Source organism: Saccopteryx bilineata, chromosome 2 (assembly GCF_036850765.1).
Source record: "Saccopteryx bilineata isolate mSacBil1 chromosome 2, mSacBil1_pri_phased_curated, whole genome shotgun sequence".
NCBI lineage: Eukaryota > Metazoa > Chordata > Mammalia > Chiroptera > Emballonuridae > Saccopteryx > Saccopteryx bilineata.
In genome coordinates, this window is record NC_089491.1 from 389,023,952 (window position 1) to 389,045,260 (window position 21,309).

Below are 21,309 nucleotides of genomic sequence, written 5' to 3' on the forward strand. Positions count from 1 at the left end.
GGCGGGCGGCCGGGCCGGGGCGGAGGAGCGGCGTCCGCAGGGGCCCCGTCTCGGGCGCGGGCTTGGCGTCCCTCCCGGCCCCGAGCCTCGCTCCTCGAGGGCTGCGCGCTCCCTGCCCGCCCGCCGCCGGCGGCCCCGCTCGCTCCACCCCGTGACCGGCTCCCCTGTCTTGTCCCGCAGGACCCGCCCGGACGGGACCACGCCGCCACCGCGTCCCGGAGTCGCGCTCTGGGTGCTGCCTGAGCCGCGCGGCGCGCGGGGCCTCTGCCGCCGCCGGCGGGGGATGGGGCTGCCCGGGAGGCGCGCCGAGCCCGCAGGGGGAGCGCGGAGCCGGCGCGCAGCCTGAGAACTGAGCCGCTCGTGCCGGGCTGGTCGGTCCGTGCGCACGGCGCGCCCCCGGCGCCGCTGCCGCTGCCGCTGCCGCCGCCGATCGCGCCTCGATGGCGCCATCGCCCCGGCGCCGCTGACCGCTGACCGCCCCGCGCCGCCTGCCGGGCCAGCGGGGCCGCCCTCGGAGCCCGCCGGCCACGGGGAGAGGCCTGCCGCCGAAGCTCCTCGCGCCCTCCCGCCCGGCCCCGCCATGGCGCTGCGGCGCCTCCTGCTGCTGCTGCTGCTGTCGCTGGAGTCCCTGGACTGGCTGCCCGGCGCCCACGGCGCCCGCGGCCGCGCTGCCAACCGGACCCTGAGCGCCGGCGCCGCTGCCGTCGGGGGCCGGCGGCCCGGGGGCGCCCTGGCCCGGGGCGGCCGCGAGCTCAATGGCACTGCCCGGGCGTCCGGCGTCCCGGAGGCGGGGAGCCGGCGGGGACAGCCCGCGGCGGCGGCGGCGGCGGCGGCGGCGGCCAGCGCGACCGTCACCTACGAGACGTGCTGGGGCTACTACGACGTGAGCGGCCAGTACGACAAGGAGTTCGAGTGTAACAACAGCGAGAGCGGCTACCTGTACTGCTGCGGCACCTGCTACTACCGCTTCTGCTGCAAGAAGCGCCACGAGAAGCTAGACCAGCGCCAGTGCAACAACTACCAGAGCCCCGTGTGGGTCCAGACGCCCAGCACCAAGGTGGTGTCGCCGGGGCCCGCGGACAAGTACGACCCGGAGAAGGACAAGACCAACTTCACCGTCTACATCACCTGCGGGGTGATCGCCTTCGTCATCGTGGCCGGCGTCTTCGCCAAGGTCTCTTACGACAAGGCCCACCGCCCCCCGCGGGAGATGAACATCCACAGGTGAGAGCTCCTCCCGGGTCCCCGTGGCCTCGCCCACCCCCTCGGAGCGGGCTGCCCTCGTGCTCTCCGCTCCGGGCCCCGCCGCGCACTTCCTGTCTCTCTGGAGTCAGGTCACCCTGGGCTTCTCTGACACGCGACACCTGGGGCGCCTCGGGTACCCCTCCTCCAGGTTTTCAGAACGGCGAACACGTTCTTCAGCGGTCGGGGGAGAGACAAAGGGAAATCAGGATGGGTGGAGTCCGTGAAGTTTGAGTATAAGAATTCTACAAATTCTGTGACCCTGGGCCGGGGTCCAGGGCTTAGTTTTTGTAAAGACATGAGGGCACTTGGGTGTAAGCTGTTCATATATTCGGAGTCCGACCATAGCTCTGCCTTCAGTACAGGGAAGTGGCCAACAGTGGAGCCTTACTGAAGAAAGTGGCACGTTGCTTGGTGTAAACTGGGTGGTGTTAGGAGTTGGGGGTGATATACAAAGGGTCCCTCCCTCCCCGGAGCGGGGAGGGGGGAGGAAGGATAAAGACTTAGCAATTCTGTGTTGACCAAGGGCAGATGGCGTCTGCTCGGTGTGTCCTGCCAGAAGGGGCTGTGTGTCTTCCATGCTGAGCCGGGAGGACTTGTTCTTTTAAACCCTGTAGGCAGAACCTTCTGAGTTAATGCTTCTCGCTGTGCTGAGCATGCTGGGAACCTTTCACTGCTTATATCAGGGAGGTGGTGGGGGTTACCTCCTACCAAAACTTATGCCGAGAGCTCAGAAGGATGGTAGGAGGTTGTCCATGGTTTCGCTGGGCCTGCCTCCCACCCCACCACTCTAGCTGCTGGTAAAGCCCTTGGGCAGTCAACACCCTGAGAGCAGGAAACCAGCCTCTCCTTACAAGTCTAGGAACAAGCACCCAGGGGATGCAAACTGGGCTTCGCTGCCAGTCCCCTGGTGAGGATGAATGGCTGGACATGGTTCAACAGAGCCCTTTCAGGGAACGGATCCTGCTCTGGGAACTTCCTCCCTTTCTGGCACAAGATGCGTGCGCTTCCATGGTAACCAGGACACCCCCCCCCCCCCCAGGCCAGGCCTGCTTCCGAGTTTACCCAGAAGGTCCCCACCCCGAGCGATCTTTTAGCTCATCTTTGCACTCTGCTTGTTTTAGACTTTTGTCCTGAAAACCTTCTTCCCTCCCTGCTGTGAACATTAATCACCTGTACCTTGATGAAGGGAGAGAAGCAGATAGAAATTTCTGGGCATAATTTCTTCCCCCTTATACTGTTGAGAAAAGATGACACCTCTCAGCAGGCTTAGTTGAGTCCAGTCCTCAAAGTGTGGGCACTTCGGTACCGACACACTCGGGTGTTGGGATCAGGAGCCCCGCTGAAGACCCTCACTGGTCACTCTAAGCTGCCCACCCTCTATGGCGTCCCCGTCTCATCTCTCAGATAGTGTGTCTGTGTCTGGACCCGTCCTGGGAACTGATGGAGAAACTGTGACAGCTGAGCTGTGGTCAGTGCCAGTTCGCAAATGCAGAGGACAAGCGGGACGGACAGCCACCAGGACAGGACACTCCCTCCTTAGGGTCTTCCCTGATGAAGAGTTCTGTTTGCTCCCTTTGGGAAGCGGGGGAGGAGTGGTGAGCAAGCACCTTCCCGAAACAGATGTCCTGGTCCTTTTCTTCCCTCGAGCTCTGCTGCCAGCCCCAGGGGCTGTCTCCTCTCAGCTTCTCCTCCGGCCCTGGGTGCTCACCACGCTTTGCGCTCTGGCTGTGGCCTTCGGGTTGGGTCACACACACGGCGGTGTGGGTTTCTTTCCTCTCCGAGCCATTGCTCTCTGCTCACTCAGAGCCAGCGGCCACCTGCCCTGACCTCTGACCTCTGACTTAGTTTACTTGCCATCACCTGGAAAGACAACGATGGTGCTTAGATGCTGGCGTTGGCCCGCGTTCTGTTGGTGTGTGACCCTGCGGATGCCACGTGTCTCCCTAGGTGTTTTCCCCCTTCCCTACTACACTGGTCTCCCCCCACCCCCCACCCCTAAGTAGGCTGAGGGGTGTATGGCTCAGCGGCGATGCTGTTGGGGGCAGGTTCTCCGTGGGGCTGCGGAGCAGAGGTGAGCGTGGAAAAGGAGACGCCTTTCAGCCCTCAGCCCATTACGGAAATGTGGGATGCTTCTCCCTCAAATTCGCCTCCTGATTTATTCAGCTCAGAGCACCTCTCCCAGCAGCTGCCATCTCGCCTGATCAGTGCTTGGGAAACCATCACCTCAGGCGTGTTAGGGACGGGGCAGTGCCTCTCTCCGTGTTTGGGGGCGGAAGGGAAGCACAGCGTACCAGATCCATCTAGGACACTCCCTGAGCGATCTCAGGCAGGTGACGGAAACTGGTTTTTCAATTTTGGGCAACTCAGGCACAACTGCATCTCATCTCGACCTCTCCCCAGGCGTGACGGGGGGAGGGTGTGTATTTCGGGGAGCTGCTCACGGGCCCGTGGGCGTGCACACTCCCACAACTCCTCTCACTTAGCTCGCATCCCAGAGGTCGCCGCTTGCTCTTTCGGGGACTTGACTGTGCAGAGTGTCTTGTTGGGGGGTCGGGGTGGGGAAGAGGAGAGTGTGATGGAGAAGGAGGTATGTATTTATTCCAGAATGAGTTTGTCTAGGGAGAAGAAGGGGTAGGAAAGAAAGCGCACTCTGTGAGGGGCAGTGGAGAAAGTGGGACGTGCACTCGGTTGCCTCATCCTTGAAATAGTTCAGAAAAGACATGTCCTTTCTGCAAAGGCGAGGGGCCTATTGCTGTGTGCTTCCCTCTGAAGACGGATGGTGGGCAGGCCGGGGCTGGGTGAGCGGGGACTGCCTCCTGGAAAGGGATGCACTTGGGAGCCGTAGAAGGGATGGGCAGGAAGCTCACCCACCTGCCTCCTCCTGGGGTGTCCTGGCCGCCCATTGGCTCGCATTCCTTAGGTTAGGGCTTGCCTTTGCCTCTTCGGACTTTCCCGGGCTGGACAGATTCAGACTTTTCCAGAACGAGTAGACCTTGCCATCCTGCTTCTGTGGGAGAAGTCGGTGTCTGGAGGGGAAACGGTCAGCTCTCCGGCAAGTCTAACAAGTGAGCACTGTCATGCTGAGCAGGGGGACAGAGAGGGACAGGCACAAGAACCGCATGCTTTGGAGCAGCAGGGCCACCCCTGGAGAAACACGGGGTGTCCTTTCCCGGTGGAAGCCCCTTCCCCAGCAGGGCCCCTACCTCAACTCCTCCATTTCACCTGCCCAGGCTGAGGCTCAAGCCTGGGCTGGAGGCAGCCACCAGTTGTAGTGTTTCCTGAGAGGGTCCTGGACGCTTCCCCGGGCTGTTCTTCAGCCAGAGCTGTTGATGTTTTCCAGGAGCCCGGGGTCTTCCCAGGAAACAGCCTCGGAGACTGACTGGTTTTTGACATTCAATGCCATACACTGTCTCACATTCAAGCCTCTTTCTTTCTCTCTCCCTGAGTTGATTCGTCAGTGTCTTGGAGACGAGAATCATTCCAAGGGAGAAACTATGTGGCTTTTATTTAAAAAAAAAAAAAAAGCCTAATGAACAGATGGGTCAGGAAGCTGTTACGATGTGTTAGATGCTGATGATAAAGGGGTGCCCTGGGCCCTGACCTGCGCAGGGATGGAGGGTGTGGAGGAATGGGGGGGGCTGTGGGAAGAAAACCCTCAGGAGATGTCTTGAGGCAAAAGGAGAAGTATCAGGGGGTGAGCTAAACAGCCGTCAGAAGAGCCCTTCGTGTGTGAATTCCTCTGTTTATTTCTAGAGGAACCCAGGGAGTCCTTGGTTCCACCTTTTCTCCCCCCAGAAGTTAATTACAAATCCAAAGCGCTGTGTCTCTTCCCCTCACAGAACACGTAACTCACTGCAGGCCCGCATTGCTGGCTGGTTTCCTGAGTTCTCTTCTTGAGTTCCTGGGCAACGAATTGTCAAATCACCCCAAACATTCCATTTTTTTGAAGCACTGTGGGCTCATTATAATGAATTGATCTATACAGGGTTAACTTGTCGTTTTCTCTTTTCTTTCTTTCTTTCTTTCTTTCTTTCTTTCTCTCTCTCTCTCTCTCTCTCTCTCTTTCTTTCTTTCTTTCTTTTTTTCTCCCAATATAGTAGTTGAGAAAAAGAAAGAAAACAAAAACTTCTTGTCATGGACTGAAGGTCTTAGTCTAGCGTGTTTTTCATGTTCTTTGAGTAAGAAAAACAAATGCACGTAAGGGAAGCAGCACAGCTGTGGGGAAGTTGAAGAAGGCCTGTGGAGGAGCGGTTAAGGAAAGACCCCGGGAAAAGGAAGGAGCCAGCACAGTAAAAGGAGGAAGGCAGGCAGGTGAAAAGTGGGCGGCGTTACCCGGACCCTGTGCCTGGTTCCCCTGTGACCCCTGCAGATCCACGCGTGCGTGTTCCTTCAGCGGGTGCGGCCTGCTCACGTGCTGCGCACAAGGGGTGCTTCAAACTGGAAAGCGGGCGTTACTGTGGAGGTGTGAGGCCAGTAGCGTTCATTCTTGATCCAGCCGGTCAACTGTGCAAATGTGTACTTTTTAAAAAAAATTCCTGGGGTGTGGCAGTTCTCCCTGCTCTGCGATTGGCTGTCTTCCTGTCCTCTCCCACCCAACCCCAGGCCCACAAGGCCCACAGGCCCGCGTCTATCCCTCCTTCTCCACCCCGCGCTCAGAGCGCACACTTTGGGAGGACCCTGCTGCTAAAATAAGGAGACTCGACCCGCACCACGAGGTTAGCGAGGCACAGGTGGAGAGGAAAGTCCAATTCCTTTTTCCCCATCTTTTTTTTTTATTTAATGAGAGATCAGGTGGACTGTGCGGCAGACTCAAATGAATTGTGCAGGGGGCAGTGGCAGACAGCTGAGCAGGTGAGCTGGGGGAGCGAGTGTACGGCCTCGGCCCCAGCCAGACGGCCCGCGGGCTGGAAGAGACGGGAACTACATCAAAAGGAGCTCCCTTCTTCCAGCTTCCAGCCTGGTTTCTCAGGGCCTCTGGACCTTCCCTTTCTGGCTTCTCCTTTGTCGCAGAGAGAGCCTCGGCCACTTGCGGCAACTAGCCCTCGGTGACCGGCTGGGCAGTGGACATCGTCTCTCCTTCCCTGTCACACTCTCCCTGTTCTGAAGCCTGCGAGCTCTGGGTTTCTTTTGGAAAGGATGGTGGATTTAAATGCATCCAGTCTCACAATTTTTGTTGTATCCCTTGACAATCTCAGTCTTGTGGAACCGCGGAAGTGTGGCTGGAACTTACGGATTCATACTGTGTTTGAGCTTGGTGCTGGGGCAGGGGCCTCGGACAGTCTCTGTCAGGGCCTAAGTTAAATTCATGGGGGTTGTTTTGGTTTTGGTTTTGGTTTTTTTAAATGACTTCTGCTGTCATTATCTCCCTCTTTTCTCTGTCTTGGGAAACTCTACCCCACTGTTTTTCCCTGAGTCACGTTTGTGACCTCGCATTTCTAGCATCTCCTTCTGCAGATGCTGCAGTACGGGAAGAGGGGGTGGTGGGGGCATGGGCCAGTGAACCCGCAGAGGGTCTCAGCCCCTGGCGAGCAGGCGTGTGTCAGGTATGGTAAGTCAAGCAAGCCACTGAGCCCAACTCCTCCATTTCATAAGCGAGACAGCGGAAGTACGCGGAGGCCGGATGGAGCACGAGGCCAGGGCTTCCTGGCTGGAGCCGGTGGGCGAGTGTGGTCTGGAGCCGGGTGCCTGCGTTCCGGGCCGGCGTCCCTGCCACAGAGCTGCTGGGCCCCCTCTCGCTCCGTGGAAACCTCCTCTGCGCTCTGCGTTCCACACAGGCTCTTTGGTCATCACCAGAATAACTTGCAGATTAGAAACAGAAGGCACAGCCTTCCTCATTGCTTTTTTTTGTAGCCTTTCCTCACTGCTTTTCCATCCACTAAAGTGATTTCCGTTGACCTTTCCTGGTCCTTTTTTGCAGTTTTTCCACGTATGTTTCTAAAAGAACAGTAGCCTGAGCTAAGTGAGCATCACCCTGTAATAAGATCTGAGTAACGCAGGCCGTGGAGGAAGAGAGAGCGCAAGCCGGGGGCTGAGAACCGGGCCAGCGGGTCACGGGAGGAGAACGCAGGCGGGGCCCTTAATGAAGAACAGGCTGTGACCGCGCTCTCTCTCTCTCCCAGAGATGGGCGAGAATGTCCACCCCCCCCCAGGTCACTGGGTGTCAGCTTTCTCAGACACCAGACGCCTCTGGGCACCCTGCGGGCCTGAGTGCGGGTGGCGTCAGGTCTGTCCTCCGGGAGGGATGGCTCCTACAGGTCTCAGCCACAGAGGTGCACTCGCTGCGGCCCGTCCTGCCCTTTCTCAGCTCCGGACCAGCAGAGCACAGGGCCCAGGGGAGGTGGGGAGGGGGGCAGGGGGAGAGGAGGGGGGGGAGAAGAGGGGAGAGGGGAGGGCCCGAAGAAGCATCAGGTAGGGCTGGCTAATGAAGCTGGATATTTGGGTTCAAGCATTGTGTGAAATTAATCTCTGTGGCGAGCATTTGGGTGGAGGGGCCTTTTGCAGGCAGCGCGTCCAATTCCTCTTTTGAAAGAACCAGGATGTACATCTCCTAATCGGTCATCCTTCGAAGCAGTCTGCTTGGAAGGCCGCACACTGTTCCTCCCCAGAAAACGTTGCCACCGCTCCCCTCTTTGAAGTGCTTTCAGAGCCCGTGGCATGTCATTGTGACTCTCCGTAGCAGTCGCATATTTTTACCCTCTTAAGGTGGATTTGATTCTTGTAAGCAGCAGTAAGTCATTGGGCTGGGGCCGATGAATGGCACAGGTGATCGGCTGTTATTTGTCAGAAATAAACAACACCTCCAGGAAGGAGACCCGCTGTCCTTGGAGGGTGTCAGCCATCTCAAAGGCCGGCGCCCAGAAGAGATGTCCGTTCTGGTGATGAGCGGCCGCCCTGCCATCAGGCCTGGTTCTCCATGATGGCCACTGTGGGGCAGCTACTGGCCTTCAGGAAACTGGCCTCACACCTTATTCAGTGTGTCAGGACCGACGGGGGAGAACTTGGGAGAGGGGAAAGGAGGGGGGTGAATATGCAATAACAGCTCAAAAACTGCCCAGAGAGGGTGGGGAGGAAAGAGAAAGCCCCCCATCTCTGCATGAGATAGTAGACAGAGAGCTCCACTGAGACTCCGGATTCAATTCTGAACCTAAAGGGACGCTGATTTCTTCAGGATGCGTATGGCCAGGATTGGGGTCTAAAGGGCATTCTGGGTCATCCTGGGAGGAGTCAGTCCTGCTCTGTACGGCCCCTCTCCTCTGCTCAAGGGTCAGCCACCTCCCAAAAGCTTATACAACCCCCATTACCCTACAGCCTATCATCCTACAGCCCATCACCCTACAGCCCATCACCCTACAGCCTATCATCCTACAGCCCATCACCCTACAGCCCCATCACCCCACAGCCCATCACCCTACAGCCCCATCACCCTACAGCCCATCACCCTACAGCCCATCACCCCACAGCCCATCACCCCACAGCCCCATCGTCCTACAGCCCATCACCCTACAGCCCATCACCCTACAGCCCCATCATCCTACAGCCTATCATCCTAAAGCCCATCACCATACAGCCCCATCACCCTACAGCCCCATTGCCCTACAGTCCCATCACCCCACAGCCCCATCGTCCTACAGTCCCATCACCCCACAGCCCCATCGTCCTACAGTCCCATCACCCCACAGCCTCATCGTCCTACAGTCCCATCACCCCACAGCCCCATCGTCCTACAGTCCCATCACCCCACAACCCCATAGTCCTACAGCCCCATCACCCCACAGCCCCATCGCCCTACAGTCCCATCACCCTACAGTCCCATCACCCTACAGCCCATCACCCCACAGCCCCATTGCCCTACAGTCCCATCACCCCACAGCCCCATCGTCCTACAGTCCCATCACCCTACAGCCCCATCACCCTACAGCCCCATCACCCTACAGCCCATCACCCTACAGTCCATCTCACTACAGCCCATCTCACTACAGCCCACCGCACTACAACCCCCACCGCCCTGCAGCCCCAGCAGGGCGGAGTTCAGGAGGACCTGAGCTTTCCCTTAGATGAGCACTCAAGGCAGTGGAGGCAGCAGGGAGGGAAGCACTCACAGAGCTCCAGTTCCCTGGGCTTGCTCCATCTGCACCCGGCGCCCTTGGCGGGTGCGCTTACCTGGTGCTGTTTGACCGCATCCTCTCATTACGCTGTGAGTATCGTGACTATTTACCCTGTGAGGAAATCAGTCAGTGGTGGGATTTAACTAATTTACCAACTGATGCTCTGCCCTAATGGCCGTTTGAAGTATAAAATAACAATATACCAAAAGGTAGTTTATTATTTCATGAATTTTAATATGTAAATAAGAACAATAAAAGCCACACAAAACTAGATTATGTTAGAAGAGTTTTAAAATATTAATGAAAAAATATTAAATAATACCTGACAAAAGAAAACCAATAAAACTGTTATTTAAGATCTTTCCATATTATTTCTTTTCTTTTTTTTTTTTTTTTTTTTTTTTTTTTTTTTTTGTATTTTTCTGAAGCTGGAAACGGGGAGAGACAGTCAGACAGACTCCCGCATGCACCCGACCGGGATCCACCCGGCACGCCCACCAGGGGGTGACACTCTGCCCACCAGGGGGTGATGCTCTGCCCCTCTGGGGCGTCGCTCTGTTGCGACAGAGCCACTCTAGCGCCTGGGGCAGAGGCCAAGGAGCCATCCCCAGCGCCCGGGCCATCTTTGCTCCAATGGAGCCTCGCTGCAGGAGGGGAAGAGAGAGACAGAGAGGAAGGAGAGGGGGAGGGGTGGAGAAGCAGATGGGCGCTTCTCCTGTGTGCCCTGGCCGGGAATCGAACCCGGGACTTCTGCACGCCAGGCCGACGCTCTACCACTGAGCCAACCGGCCAGGGTCCATATTATTTCTTGACTGGCGTCCTCACTTGCCATTTTTTTCACTTACGGACGGAATGAACATGACGACAGGCACTTAGAATACACTGTTGTGCAGATGAATGTTCAAAAAGAGTAAGAAATGTCAATTTGTGATTTCCACATTGGGTGGCTGCCCAGGCGCCCACTTTAGAGAGAACCCTGATCACAAGTGCCATTTCAACAACCGGTTCTCCAAACTCAACAAAAAGTTAGGTATCGGTCCTGCTGAACCAGTGTGAGCCGGCTGAATCCACCCCTGAAACCAGCTCGGAGGGTTTAGCGACTGTAAAAGGCCATAAAGCCAGTGCACTGCTGTTCTCCATCTCCTCCGGGGGCCAGCGGGGCAGCTGGCTCTTGCCTCCCTGGATATAAATAGTCAGTGATACTCAGATTACGTGAGAAAGCAAAGACCCACCTGCTCCCTCCTGCCCTGGGGCGGGTTGTCACAGTAAGGGGTGGGAAGATAAATGACCAACTGATCAGGGTGCTTCAGAACCGGGCCTGTGACCCCCATGTACACTGCATGCCGGGCACCGAGGAACTCCAGCTGGTGAAAAGACTCTTTTTTTTTTCAAGAATAGACGGTATTGGTTGAAGATAGTGAAGGTAAGACAAAGAAGATGTAAAAACCAAAACCCAGTCAAACACCCTCATATTGATGGAGGTTAAAAAAGAACATGGCAACCAAAACATAAAACCATCCACAGTGTGGAAAGAACCCTGGGGCAATTCTGCATGAACCCTAGCCCCCGGGAGTCATCGGGGTGCCAGGGAATAGAGCGGGCAGGCTGGCGGGAAGTGGATGGACCTTGAGCCGTTCCCAGCTTAATTACTGAGATGTGCAGCTCACAGACAGCTCCATTGATCACACTTCTCCTCCCTGCCCCGTTTATAACATCCGGCAGGGTGCACGCAAGATGCAGAACTCCGGCCAGCTCAACTCTGCTCCCCTGCTCTAGCTCTGGTCTTTTCCCGTCTCCATCCTCTTTGTCTCTGCCTCTTTCATCCGTACCCTTCCTGTTTCTTGTGTCTGCAAGGCCTCTGTCCTCGAAGGCCCGAGAAACAGAAGGCATCCTGGGAAACCCCGAGAGGCTTGGGTGTTACTCTCAGGCTCTGGTCCTCATGGTCATTGGTGGTGGTGGTGCTGATGGCCGTGGGGGTGGTCACTGATGGCTCTCACTCCCTGGCCTGTGGGTCAAGGGCACTCATCCAATGGAGGTGAGTGTGGGAACGGTTTCCCTGGCTCTCCCTAGGATCATAGGATTCCTGAGCCCCACCCTGGATCACCCCCACTTCTACTCCGAGGATGGGAGAAGCCTGGATCCTCCTTATGGAAGGTGACCGTCCCCCGTCTCGTCTCAGGACTCACGGAGGCTGGGTTCCAAGCAGGCTGGGGTGGCTACATCCTTGGCCCGCTCCCCGGCGTTGGGAGCAGCGGCATCACTGCTTTCCGTGGGCTTCCCAAACATTCTCATTACTCCTTGCTTTTTTGGCATTTGGTCTCGTGTACTGTTCCCATTAGCTCCGGCATTAAAGTCTCATTACTTAGGACATCTGTCCCCTGGACATATTTGTGGATCCCTTAGCCAAATGTCTTCTTCTGGGCAGAATGCTTCTCATCCACGGTCACCTCCTTCCCTCTTCCTTTGGTTTTGCTGCTCCAGTGAGGGGAGGGATCTGAGCCCTGAGAGGGACGGCCTGGCCAGGAGGTGTGGCTGTTTGTTGGGGTTTTTTTGGTATTTTTTCGAAGTGAGAGGTAGGGAAGCAGAGACAGACTCCCCCATGTGCCTGACCAAGATCCACCTGGCATGCCCACCAGGGGGCGATGCTCTGCCTATCTGGGATGTTGCTCCACTGCAACTGGAGCCATCCTAGCACCTGAGGCAGAGGCCATGGAGCCATCCTCAGTGCCTGGGCCAACTTTGCTCCAAAGGACACTTGGCTGTGGGAGACGAAGTGAGAGACAGAAAGAAAGGAGAGGGGGAAGGACAGAGAAGAAGATGGGCGCTTCTCCTGTGTGCCCTGACTGGGAATCGAACCACGGACTTCCAGATGCCGGGCTGACGCCCTACCACTGAGCCAACTGGCCAGGGCATGGCTGTTTATTTTAAGTGACATCGAGGGGCCCTCCTGAGGTCCTGGGAAATGGTGGCGTTTGCCCTTGTCCCCAGAAGTCAGGCCAGGAAGAGGGGGCCTAACCTCATCCCAGCAAAGAAGTGGCTGTGAGGAGGGCTTTTCTTCCCCAGCCCTAGAATCAGCCTCCGATCCCATCAGCAGGGAACTCTGAGGTCTGGGCGTGTGGCAGTCACGTGACCCCGCCTCCTTGAGATGATGCGGTTTGAGGCCTGGCCGGAGGACACGCGGGAGAAGCTGAAGTCCAGCCGCCTTGTGGGATTAGCAGATGGCCCTCTCTTGCTTTTTTGCTACGTCCTGAGGAATTGGCCTGGACTTTCCCAGGAATGCGATCCCAAGAGCTTAGAAGGCTTCTCCTGCTGCGGTGGAATCATTCTGCCTTTCTATTCCCAGATACTCAGAGGCCAGTTTTCTTAACCCACCTCCGTGCTAGCCCCTGGTCCCCCACCTCCACGCATCTGCAAAGAGAATTGGGTGTTTTAGCAGAGGATCTGCCCCCCTCTCTCTCTCTCTCCTTTAAGTCACATCATTAAAATGTTCCTTCTTGTGTTGTTGTTGTTGTTGCTGTTGTGTGTGTGTGTGTGAGTGTGTCCACCATCCCTCCTTTCTCCATCTGTCCTTCCGATCCTCGCTCACTTCTGTCGAGTTGTGCGTGGGGCACCCTCCCCCGGCCCCTCCACTCTCCTCCTTGAACCTGTCCTGCTGTAACCGCGTCGATGCAGAAATTTCTCCAAACGGGACCTGGGCAACGTGGTGTTTCTTTTCCTCTCTCTGATGAAAAGCTGCGATGTACGGATTCGTCGCTCTGATAAGACGGCCAACACCGTGCTGGCCACGTGCGCGCCGGTGCAGACGGGACAGGTTGTTTCCGGGCCGGCTCCTCCACCGACGATTGGCCTGCTAATTGCAAAGCATTCCTAGCTATTTAATAAAGTAGCTCTCCGAAGATCAGGGCTTTTTCTTCTTTTTTCTTTCTTTCTTTTTCTTCCCTGGTTTGTAATCTGGCAATGGCTCAGAAAGCAGTAAAAATGCATTTCCTTTAAAGTGTTTTATAATTTCCCTGTCTGTCTCATTGATTGGGATTAGCTTGCCCCCATTTTTTTGGTTGTTGTTGAATTTGTGACGCTTGACCATACAGGCTGCTTTGAATTCCCTTTTTAAATTCCTCTAAGGGCTCCCGCTAATGATTCCCAGCTTTCTCGCGTTTTTTTTTTTCCTTTGGTGTTTCTCTGAGTTTTTAGAACCGAAGGCTATCTCCTTTTCGGGGCTGAGAATTCTGATACAGATTAGGCGACAGCCCCCAAATGAGGACCCGCCTCACTCTTTCTCTCTGGCCCTGTGATGGCCACCTGCACAGGAGAGGTTAGGAGCGGGGTGGGGGGGTGGGGGGGCAGGCTGCTCTCAATGCGTCCCGGACACCAGTGTGCGTGCTGAGAACACGGCATCATACCTGCTGTCGGCCATGACGGGGTGTGTTCATATAGCGCCCGGGTCCCTTACGGAGAGGACTTCGACCTCTCTCCCTTTGCCTTGAGGGACACCTAGCAAAGCCCCCCTTCTCAGTATTGGAGTCGACTTCCCTCTTTCCTTTCCTCAGAGCATTCTCTGGGAGCTGAGACAGGAGGCTAATCTGAGTTTCCTTCCTGTTCTGTCTGCCCCAGGACCTTTGGCCCTGCCTTAGTCTGTTAGCACGGCTCGAGATGGGGACTCTCACGGTGTGGAGGCCTGTTCTTACCTGGCCCGTTCTGATCTCAGTTCACCCCGGGGAGGCGGGGGGGAGTCCGCGTCTGAACACCTGTACTGTCCCTATGCAGCAGCCCTGGGATGTGGGAGGAGGTGTGTTTTCTTCGCACAGTCAGTCGTAAGAAGGCTATTCAGACCCGCGTGATTGGAAGGGACTTGCAGGGTTTCAGTGCCCCGCCTTCTGGCCGCCGGAGTCCCCTCCCCTCACACACGTGCGTCTAGAGCTGGGGCTTCCCTGAACCTCGATGCAGTCCAACCTGCCCTTACAGGGCTCCCCAGTGAGTTCTCCCAGGGGAGCAGGACCACCCTGACATTGCTGGCATGAAGTCTGCCCGGTGGAGCTGCCCAGGGAGAAGGTATCCTTTCTCCTGTAAGACAACCACACGTGTCTCGGAACGGCAGGCACAACCCCTTCCCGTCTTCCTTTCTCCTGGACAGACATCTCTAGCTACAAGTCTGCGTCTCAGGAGACATGGCTTTAAGGCTTCGTGCCTGTGCAAAGATCGGCCATATAGAAATGAGGTTATAATGTTACAGCGAAACCCCAAGCGATGTCACCAAGAGCAAACATGTGGGTCACAGTCATTCAAATAAAATATAAACATCTGAAGATTATTTTTTTGGGGGGTGAGGGAGGAGGAAATTGGTCAGTCTCCAGCCATAGGTATCAACCAGTCCATCTCCTCCTCCACGATGCCGAGAGGACAGGTGTGTTGGCCTGTCTTGTTCACGTCCATGTTGTAGAGACTAGGGCAATGCCTGACACAAAGTAGGTGCTCAGTAAATATGGTTAAATGAACAAATGACTTAATTAATTTAAAAGGATTTAGGGTGATCTTTTTCCATACACCCCACCCTTCCGATGGCTGCACTGACATGAACATATTTCAGCTTGGAAACAACAATGGTGTTTATCATTTTTTTGAGGAAGGAAGGGAGGGAAAGAAGGAAAGAAGGAAGGAAGGAAGGGACAAGGAAGAAAGAAAAGAAAGAAAAAGGGAGGTAGGCAGAACAAAGAGATAAAATCACTGAATCTTGGCAGAAAATGGGGCGCTGGCCAATCTCCCCCATTTACTCTCTAGGCTCCAGTGAAATCCCGATGTTGTGTTGCTGAGGCCAGGAGTCCCTTTGCCTCTCAGTGGGATTTACCCGGGAGCAGCCTTGCACACTGTTGGAAGCAGAGCTTGTGGTGGCCTTGCAGAAGGGAGCGAAGAGACACCCTCCTTGTGCTTGGCTCACAGTGCCCAAGGTCAAAGTTCAGTAAGAACTGCTGTGTGACCAGATGCATCCCTGTCCTGAGGCCTGAGCGGACAGTACGGGATGTGGGCGGCCCCTTCCAGGCTGACCCGGAGCCCCAGCCGTGCCCTGTGGCTCACTCTCCACCCCAAGAGCTTTTCCATCTGGCATTGCTGAGTCAGTCCCCCAAGACTCCCCTCTGCTGCGCTTACTTCCGCTGTGCTCCTTGAGCTGAGCCTGCGGAGACCCCGGGAGATTGGATTCGGGTGTATTTCTTCATTGGATACTTACGTAGTGCTTGCCGGGTGGCATGTTCTGGTCTAAGTGCTCTACGGATATGAACTGACTTCATCTCTACAATAAGCTGAAGAAGGAGACATTATTTTTGGCCTTATTGTTTTCAATGAGGAGACAGGCGTGCAGGATACTGAAGTAGCTAGCTCACGATCATGAATATTGTATACCAAGTGGCTGGCATTCTGACCCGGGCACCCTGGCTGCAGAATCCTCATGTCTCGCTTCTCGGCTATCCCACCTTCACTTTGCAACCCCACCCCCACCCTGTCGATGCAGGTCTGTGTCCAGAGCGAGTCAGGAAGATGATACCGACCAACAGCGGCAGCGGCAGCAGCAGCAGCAGGTGCTGCTGTGAGAGCACCTATCACCTACCTGGCCGCCCAAGTGCTCGAATCAATCTCAGTTGCGTTTTTGTTTCTTCCAGTTCCAAGCGGAAAGGTCTATGACCCAGTCAGATCTTTAACTTGTTCTCAGACAGGGATGATCCCAGTATTGCCGGAAAATCTGGGCAGGTCGTTTATGCGACTGAATTTCCCGGGCCTGGGTGAATTTTCATAGGATGGGTGGATTGGCAAGGAGTGGTGCGGGTGGGGTGGTGCTATTGGGGTTGAGTGGGGTCCCGGGGGGGGACCACGTCCACTCTCTGCCTATGAGCAAGCAGAGCGACAGGACAGTCCTAGGACGGCCGCCCGTGAGGGTGGAGTGCCTCGCCCTGCCTGGTAGGAGAAACAAAGCCAGCGGGCTGAGCCCTCCTCTGGCTGAGTCCTGTGCTGTGTGTGTGTCTGTCTGACTGTCCGTTGTGATGAACCCCAGTTGGGCCGGAGACAACTCAGACCTGCAGAAGGGCTCGGTGCAGATGCACAGACATTGTTACCACAACAAAGGAGAGCACGCCACGTCCCATCCCAGCCTCTCTGTATGAGGAGAGGGATGTCTGTGCACACACAAAGCCGGCAGCTGTGTTTTCCCGAGTGGACGGCGGGAGAACCAGGAATAAGGGGAACTAAATGAAGCCATTCTCCTCACACCGCGTGCATGGAAAAGTGCATGTTCACTTCCCCGGCCCGGAGTGCGTATTTGAGAGAAGGCAGGCGCCCCGGCTGCCCAGTGGAGAAGTTTGAGGACGAGGTTAGAGAGGACACGGGCTGTTCCCTGTGTCCGCGTCGAGGGATGACTCAGTTAGCTGGGACTCACGTAACCAAAACGTGAAACTGGAATACAACATCTGCACTCTACTTTTTAGGAGAAATCCAAGAGAAGTAGTTCTCAGAGATTGACTTAAAGAAAACTAAACCTTGCCAGACCAGGCAGTGGCGCAGTGGATGGAGCATTGGACTGCCATGCGGAGGACCCAGGTTCGAAACCCGAGGTTGCTGGCTTGAGCACGGGATCCTAGACATGACCTCATGGTCGCTGAATTGAGCCCAAGGTTGCTGGCTTGAGCAAGGGGTCACTGGCTCTGCTGTAGCCCCTCAGGCAAGGCACATATGAAAAAGCAATCAATGAACAACTAAGGAGCCACAACGAAGAATTGATGTTTCCCATCTCTCTCCCTTCTGGTCTGTCTGTCCCAGTGTGTCCCTCTCTCTGTCTCACTCTCTGTCTTTATCTCTCACTAAAAAACAAAACAAAACAACCAAAAAAAAAAAAAAGAAAAAGAAAAAAGAAAATTAAACCTTCCCATGGTTTGTCCTGCAGTTGTTTTTTTTTACATAGGAATAGGTTTATTTCTTAAATTGTCAGCATTTTCTTTAGTTTTCTCTGTGAAAAGAACTAAAAATTAGACTGATGGCCCACTCAGGGAAAAACTGTGCATTCTTTTAAAAAAAATTATCTTCAGTGTACTCAGCTTAATTAGGCAGGGATGCTTTTAGAGAATTCTTCAAAAACATGAGTATTCTCATTAGTCCTTAGGAATAAGAACATCAACCAGAAGGGCTTATTCATGGAATCGTTCCTCTCCTCAGCCTTCTCTCATACCTGTCCAGCGGCCTAAACTGTTCTCTACTCCGGAAAGAGAGAAAGCACATGACCAGCGCTCCACACCAACCAGCCTGCTTGCTCTCGGCATAGGAATACTTAGCGAATACGACCTGAGCTGCTTTTCTCCCTCCCGTGCTTTTTAAATGACTCAGAAATCCAGAGACGTGGCAAAGGTCGAAGGCTGCTTCTCACTTATTCCTCTTGAGTGAGCAATGATGGTCGTGTGGTCCATACGAAATGCATAGTAGTTCAGGTGAAATAAAACTTAAAAATTACCGGATGAACCAAGGATCCCCGGGTTCCTTACTTAATTTGGAGGGACCTAATTTTTTACCATTTGTTCCTTGAGTAAAAATTGTGACAAAAAAAATTCCCAAGGTCTTTCTTCATCTGGCATGCTTCTGCTACCTTTGTTTTTAAACTTGGAAGCTCCGTGAAGCTCGGGGATGACCAGGTGGAGACAGCCCAGAGCTTGGAAGAGCAGGACTCCTCACTCTGGGCTCTGCAGAGCCAGGGTCCTAGTGAAGTATATTGGCGTTCTGTGTTCTAGACGGAATTTCATTTGACAAAAAGGTCGCCTGGTAAAACAATGTAGAAACTCTCGGGGCTGTTGCTGTCGATGACTCCCTAAAGTGAAGCGAACCGGGCAAGGTGGAGGAGTTCTGTCTGGGTAGATTTCTCCACTAGAGAGGGAACACTAAAACCTTGTGTTCAGAGGCCATGGCAAAGACACAGTAGTTGAAAAGACAAATGTGATTAAGTGATAGAGGATTAGCATGATAGATGGATGGATGGATGGATGGATGGATGGATGAATCAATAATTCAATGATACAAAGTCAGCCTCTGTAGTTGAATCGACCTACAGTATTTGAATTTACCATTTCCTAGTTGTGTGACTTTGGGAAAGATGACAAATCTCTCCAAACCTTAGTTTTTCTCAGCAGTAAAAGTGATACCTGGCATGTAAGGTTGTTTAGAGAGTTACATAACGTGCAAGTCAGAGTTTAGCGCCGTTTCTGACACGGAGTACTTGCTTCATCACTGATAGCCTATAATTTCCTAAGCCGGCAAGCCTGTGAAGCAAAGTTATGAACGAGGTTCTGTTCATTTCCCTCTGGTTCAGGGGAATCGTTTGCTATTTTAAGAAAGATCTCCTGTCTTGAATGCAGGTGGCAGCACGTCAAGCTGTTGATTGGGCCTGGTCCCTGGTGTCCAGATAACTCAACACTTACAAAAGTCAAACCCATTTTCATTTCCTTGGGACCACTGACATTAACCAGCGTTCTAGGCAAATGAATAATGAGTCTTGGCCTGAGTCACTCACTCACTGGCTAATTGTTTCACCATGCCCACGTGTGAACTGGCATTTGCTAAATTAGCAGGCCCAGCGGGAAAGACCAGGAGGAGGTGTTCAATCTCCTCGGCTTGATGAGAAAGTGACGTGTGTGTAAGAGGCAGTTCCAGGGAGCAGAAGGCCACCCGGACTCAAGTCACAAGCTGGGTTCCGGGTCCTGTCCCATCATGGCCTAGCCCTGGGACTAGTCTGAACCTCAGTTTCTTGTGGAAGATGCGGGTAACACCAGCTACAGAGGCCACAGGAGGCTAATGTGGACATCACACTGGATAGGCAGCTGAACACTTTCAGAATCAGAATATTATCCAAACACACGGTCCTGTCCAGACGCCGACGGTTTGTATACACGCGTGCTGAAGAGCGCTCAAGTTTCCTGGCCCCGGGCATCAAACGCCTCTTTTCCCTGCTCAGGTTTGCTGCCCAGTTCTTTCACTCTGCGCTGCCTGCACCAAAGCCAGCCGAGGAGCCCATGTGCTAGCAGAGAACCAAGGCATCTACCGAGATAATTTAGGCAGAAAGCATTTTCTTGTTGTTTGATGTGTCCAGACATTGCGGCAGAAGTGGCCCGGGGGGGGGGGGGGACTGGAACAAGCAGGACAGTGAGGAAGACTCTCCAAATTCTTCAGCTGGACTTGTCTCTAGTCAGCGTGGGCGGGCCGGTGGGGTGGAACCGCCTCACTCCTCACTTGCCCATCTCCGCCTCTCTCTCTCTCTCTCTCTCTCTCTCTCTGATTCTCCTGTCTTCCGCATGTCTCTCGCCTTCTGAAGCACTGTCCTTCTCGAAGTTTCTCCTCAACGTCCTCCTTTTCTTCCTCACTTCTGCCTGCGTGCCTCATCTCTCTGATTCTACCCCTGACTTCTCTCTCTCTCTGCCTGAGTCTGTCTCTCTCCTTCACTCCCTACCCCTGACTTCTCTCTCTCTCTGCCTGAGTCTGTCTCTCTCCTTCACTCCCTACCCCTGACTTCTCTCTCTCTCTGCCTGAGTCTGTCTCTCTCCTTCACTCCTGTACCCCTGACTTCTCTCTCTCTCTGCCTGAGTCTGTCTCTCTCCTTCACTCCTGTACCCCTGACTTCTCTCTCTCTCTCTGCCTGAGTCTGTCTCTCTCCTTCACTCCTGTACCCCTGACTTCTCTCTCTCTGACTTCTTGTCTGTCTCTCTCCTTCACTCCTGTACCCCTGACTTCTCTCTCTCTCTGCCTGAGTCTGTCTCTCTCCTTCACTCCTGTACCCCTGACTTCTCTCTCTCTGACTTCTTGTCTGTCTCTCTCCTTCACTCCTGTACCCCTGACTTCTCTCTCTCTCTGACTTCTCGTCTGTCTCTCTCCTTCACTCCCTACCCCTGACTTCTCTCTCTCTCTGACTTCTCGTCTGTCTCTCTCCTTCACTCCTGTACCCCTGACTTCTCTCTCTCTCTGACTTCTTGTCTGTCTCTTTCCTTCACTCCTGTACCCCTGACTTCTCTCTCTCTGACTTCTTGTCTGTCTCTCTCCTTCACTCCTGTACCCCTGACTTCTCTCTCTCTCTGACTTCTCGTCTGTCTCTCTCCTTCACTCCTGTACCCCTGACTTCTCTCTCTCTCTGACTTCTTGTCTGTCTCTCTCCTTCACTCCCTACCCCTGACTTCTCTCTCTTTCTGTCTCCTTGTCTGTCTCTCTCCTTCACTCCGCACCCCTGACTTCTCTCTCTCTCTGCCTCTGAGTCTCTGGCTCATTCGTCCACTTTCCCCTTGGTTGGCTCCGTCTCTGCCCACCTCTTTCCACCTTTCTCTTCTCTCTGTGTCAGTCTCTGCCTCTGTTCTCCCTCTCCCTGTTTGTCGCTGCCTGTCCCTCTCCGCCCCTCCTTCCGATCTTCCGCCCCTCTCAGGCCTGAGCTGCCACCTGCTGTCTTCCAGAATCCTCTTCCCTGTTCCTCGGTGGCCAATTTTTTTCCCCCTATGGTTAGAAAGTAGCTCAGGCCTTAACCCATTTCCTCTGGCGTATCCAAATTAATTAGGTGAAACTGGGACCGCACATTTCAGAATGAGAATAATATTTATCAAGCACCCTGGAGAGAAGGGGATGGAAGATGGAGAGGAATGGGAACAAGGAGGGGGGTGGAGCTGAGGAGCTGGGGGGGCTGGCGGAGGGGGGCTGGTGGGGGGGAGGGGGCTGGCAGAGGGGGGCTGATGGGGGGAGGGGGCTGGCAGAGAGGGGCTGGTGGGGGGGAGGGGGTTGGCAGAGGGGGGCTGGTGGGGGGAGGGGGCTGGCAGAGGGGGAGGGGGCTGGCAGAGGGGGCTGGTGGGGGGGAGGGGGCTGATGGGGGGGAGGGGGCTGGCAGAGGGGGCTGGTGGGGGGGAGGGGGCTGGCAGAGAGGGGCTGGTGGGGGGGAGGGGGCTGGCAGAAAGGGGCTGGTGGG

The 21,309-nt window shown here is 54.9% G+C and overlaps 1 protein-coding gene across 1 annotated transcript in view; it reads left to right on the forward strand.

Moving 5' to 3' along the window:
- The first annotated feature begins 580 nt into the window (after positions 1-580).
- SHISA6 (shisa family member 6) overlaps positions 581-21,309 on the forward strand; it is a 254,219-nt gene continuing 233,490 nt past the window's right edge. Inside the window, exon 1 of the mRNA XM_066264275.1 lies at positions 581-1,224. Within this exon, the coding sequence (XP_066120372.1) occupies positions 581-1,224 (644 nt within the window). The remainder of the gene's footprint in view (positions 1,225-21,309) is intronic.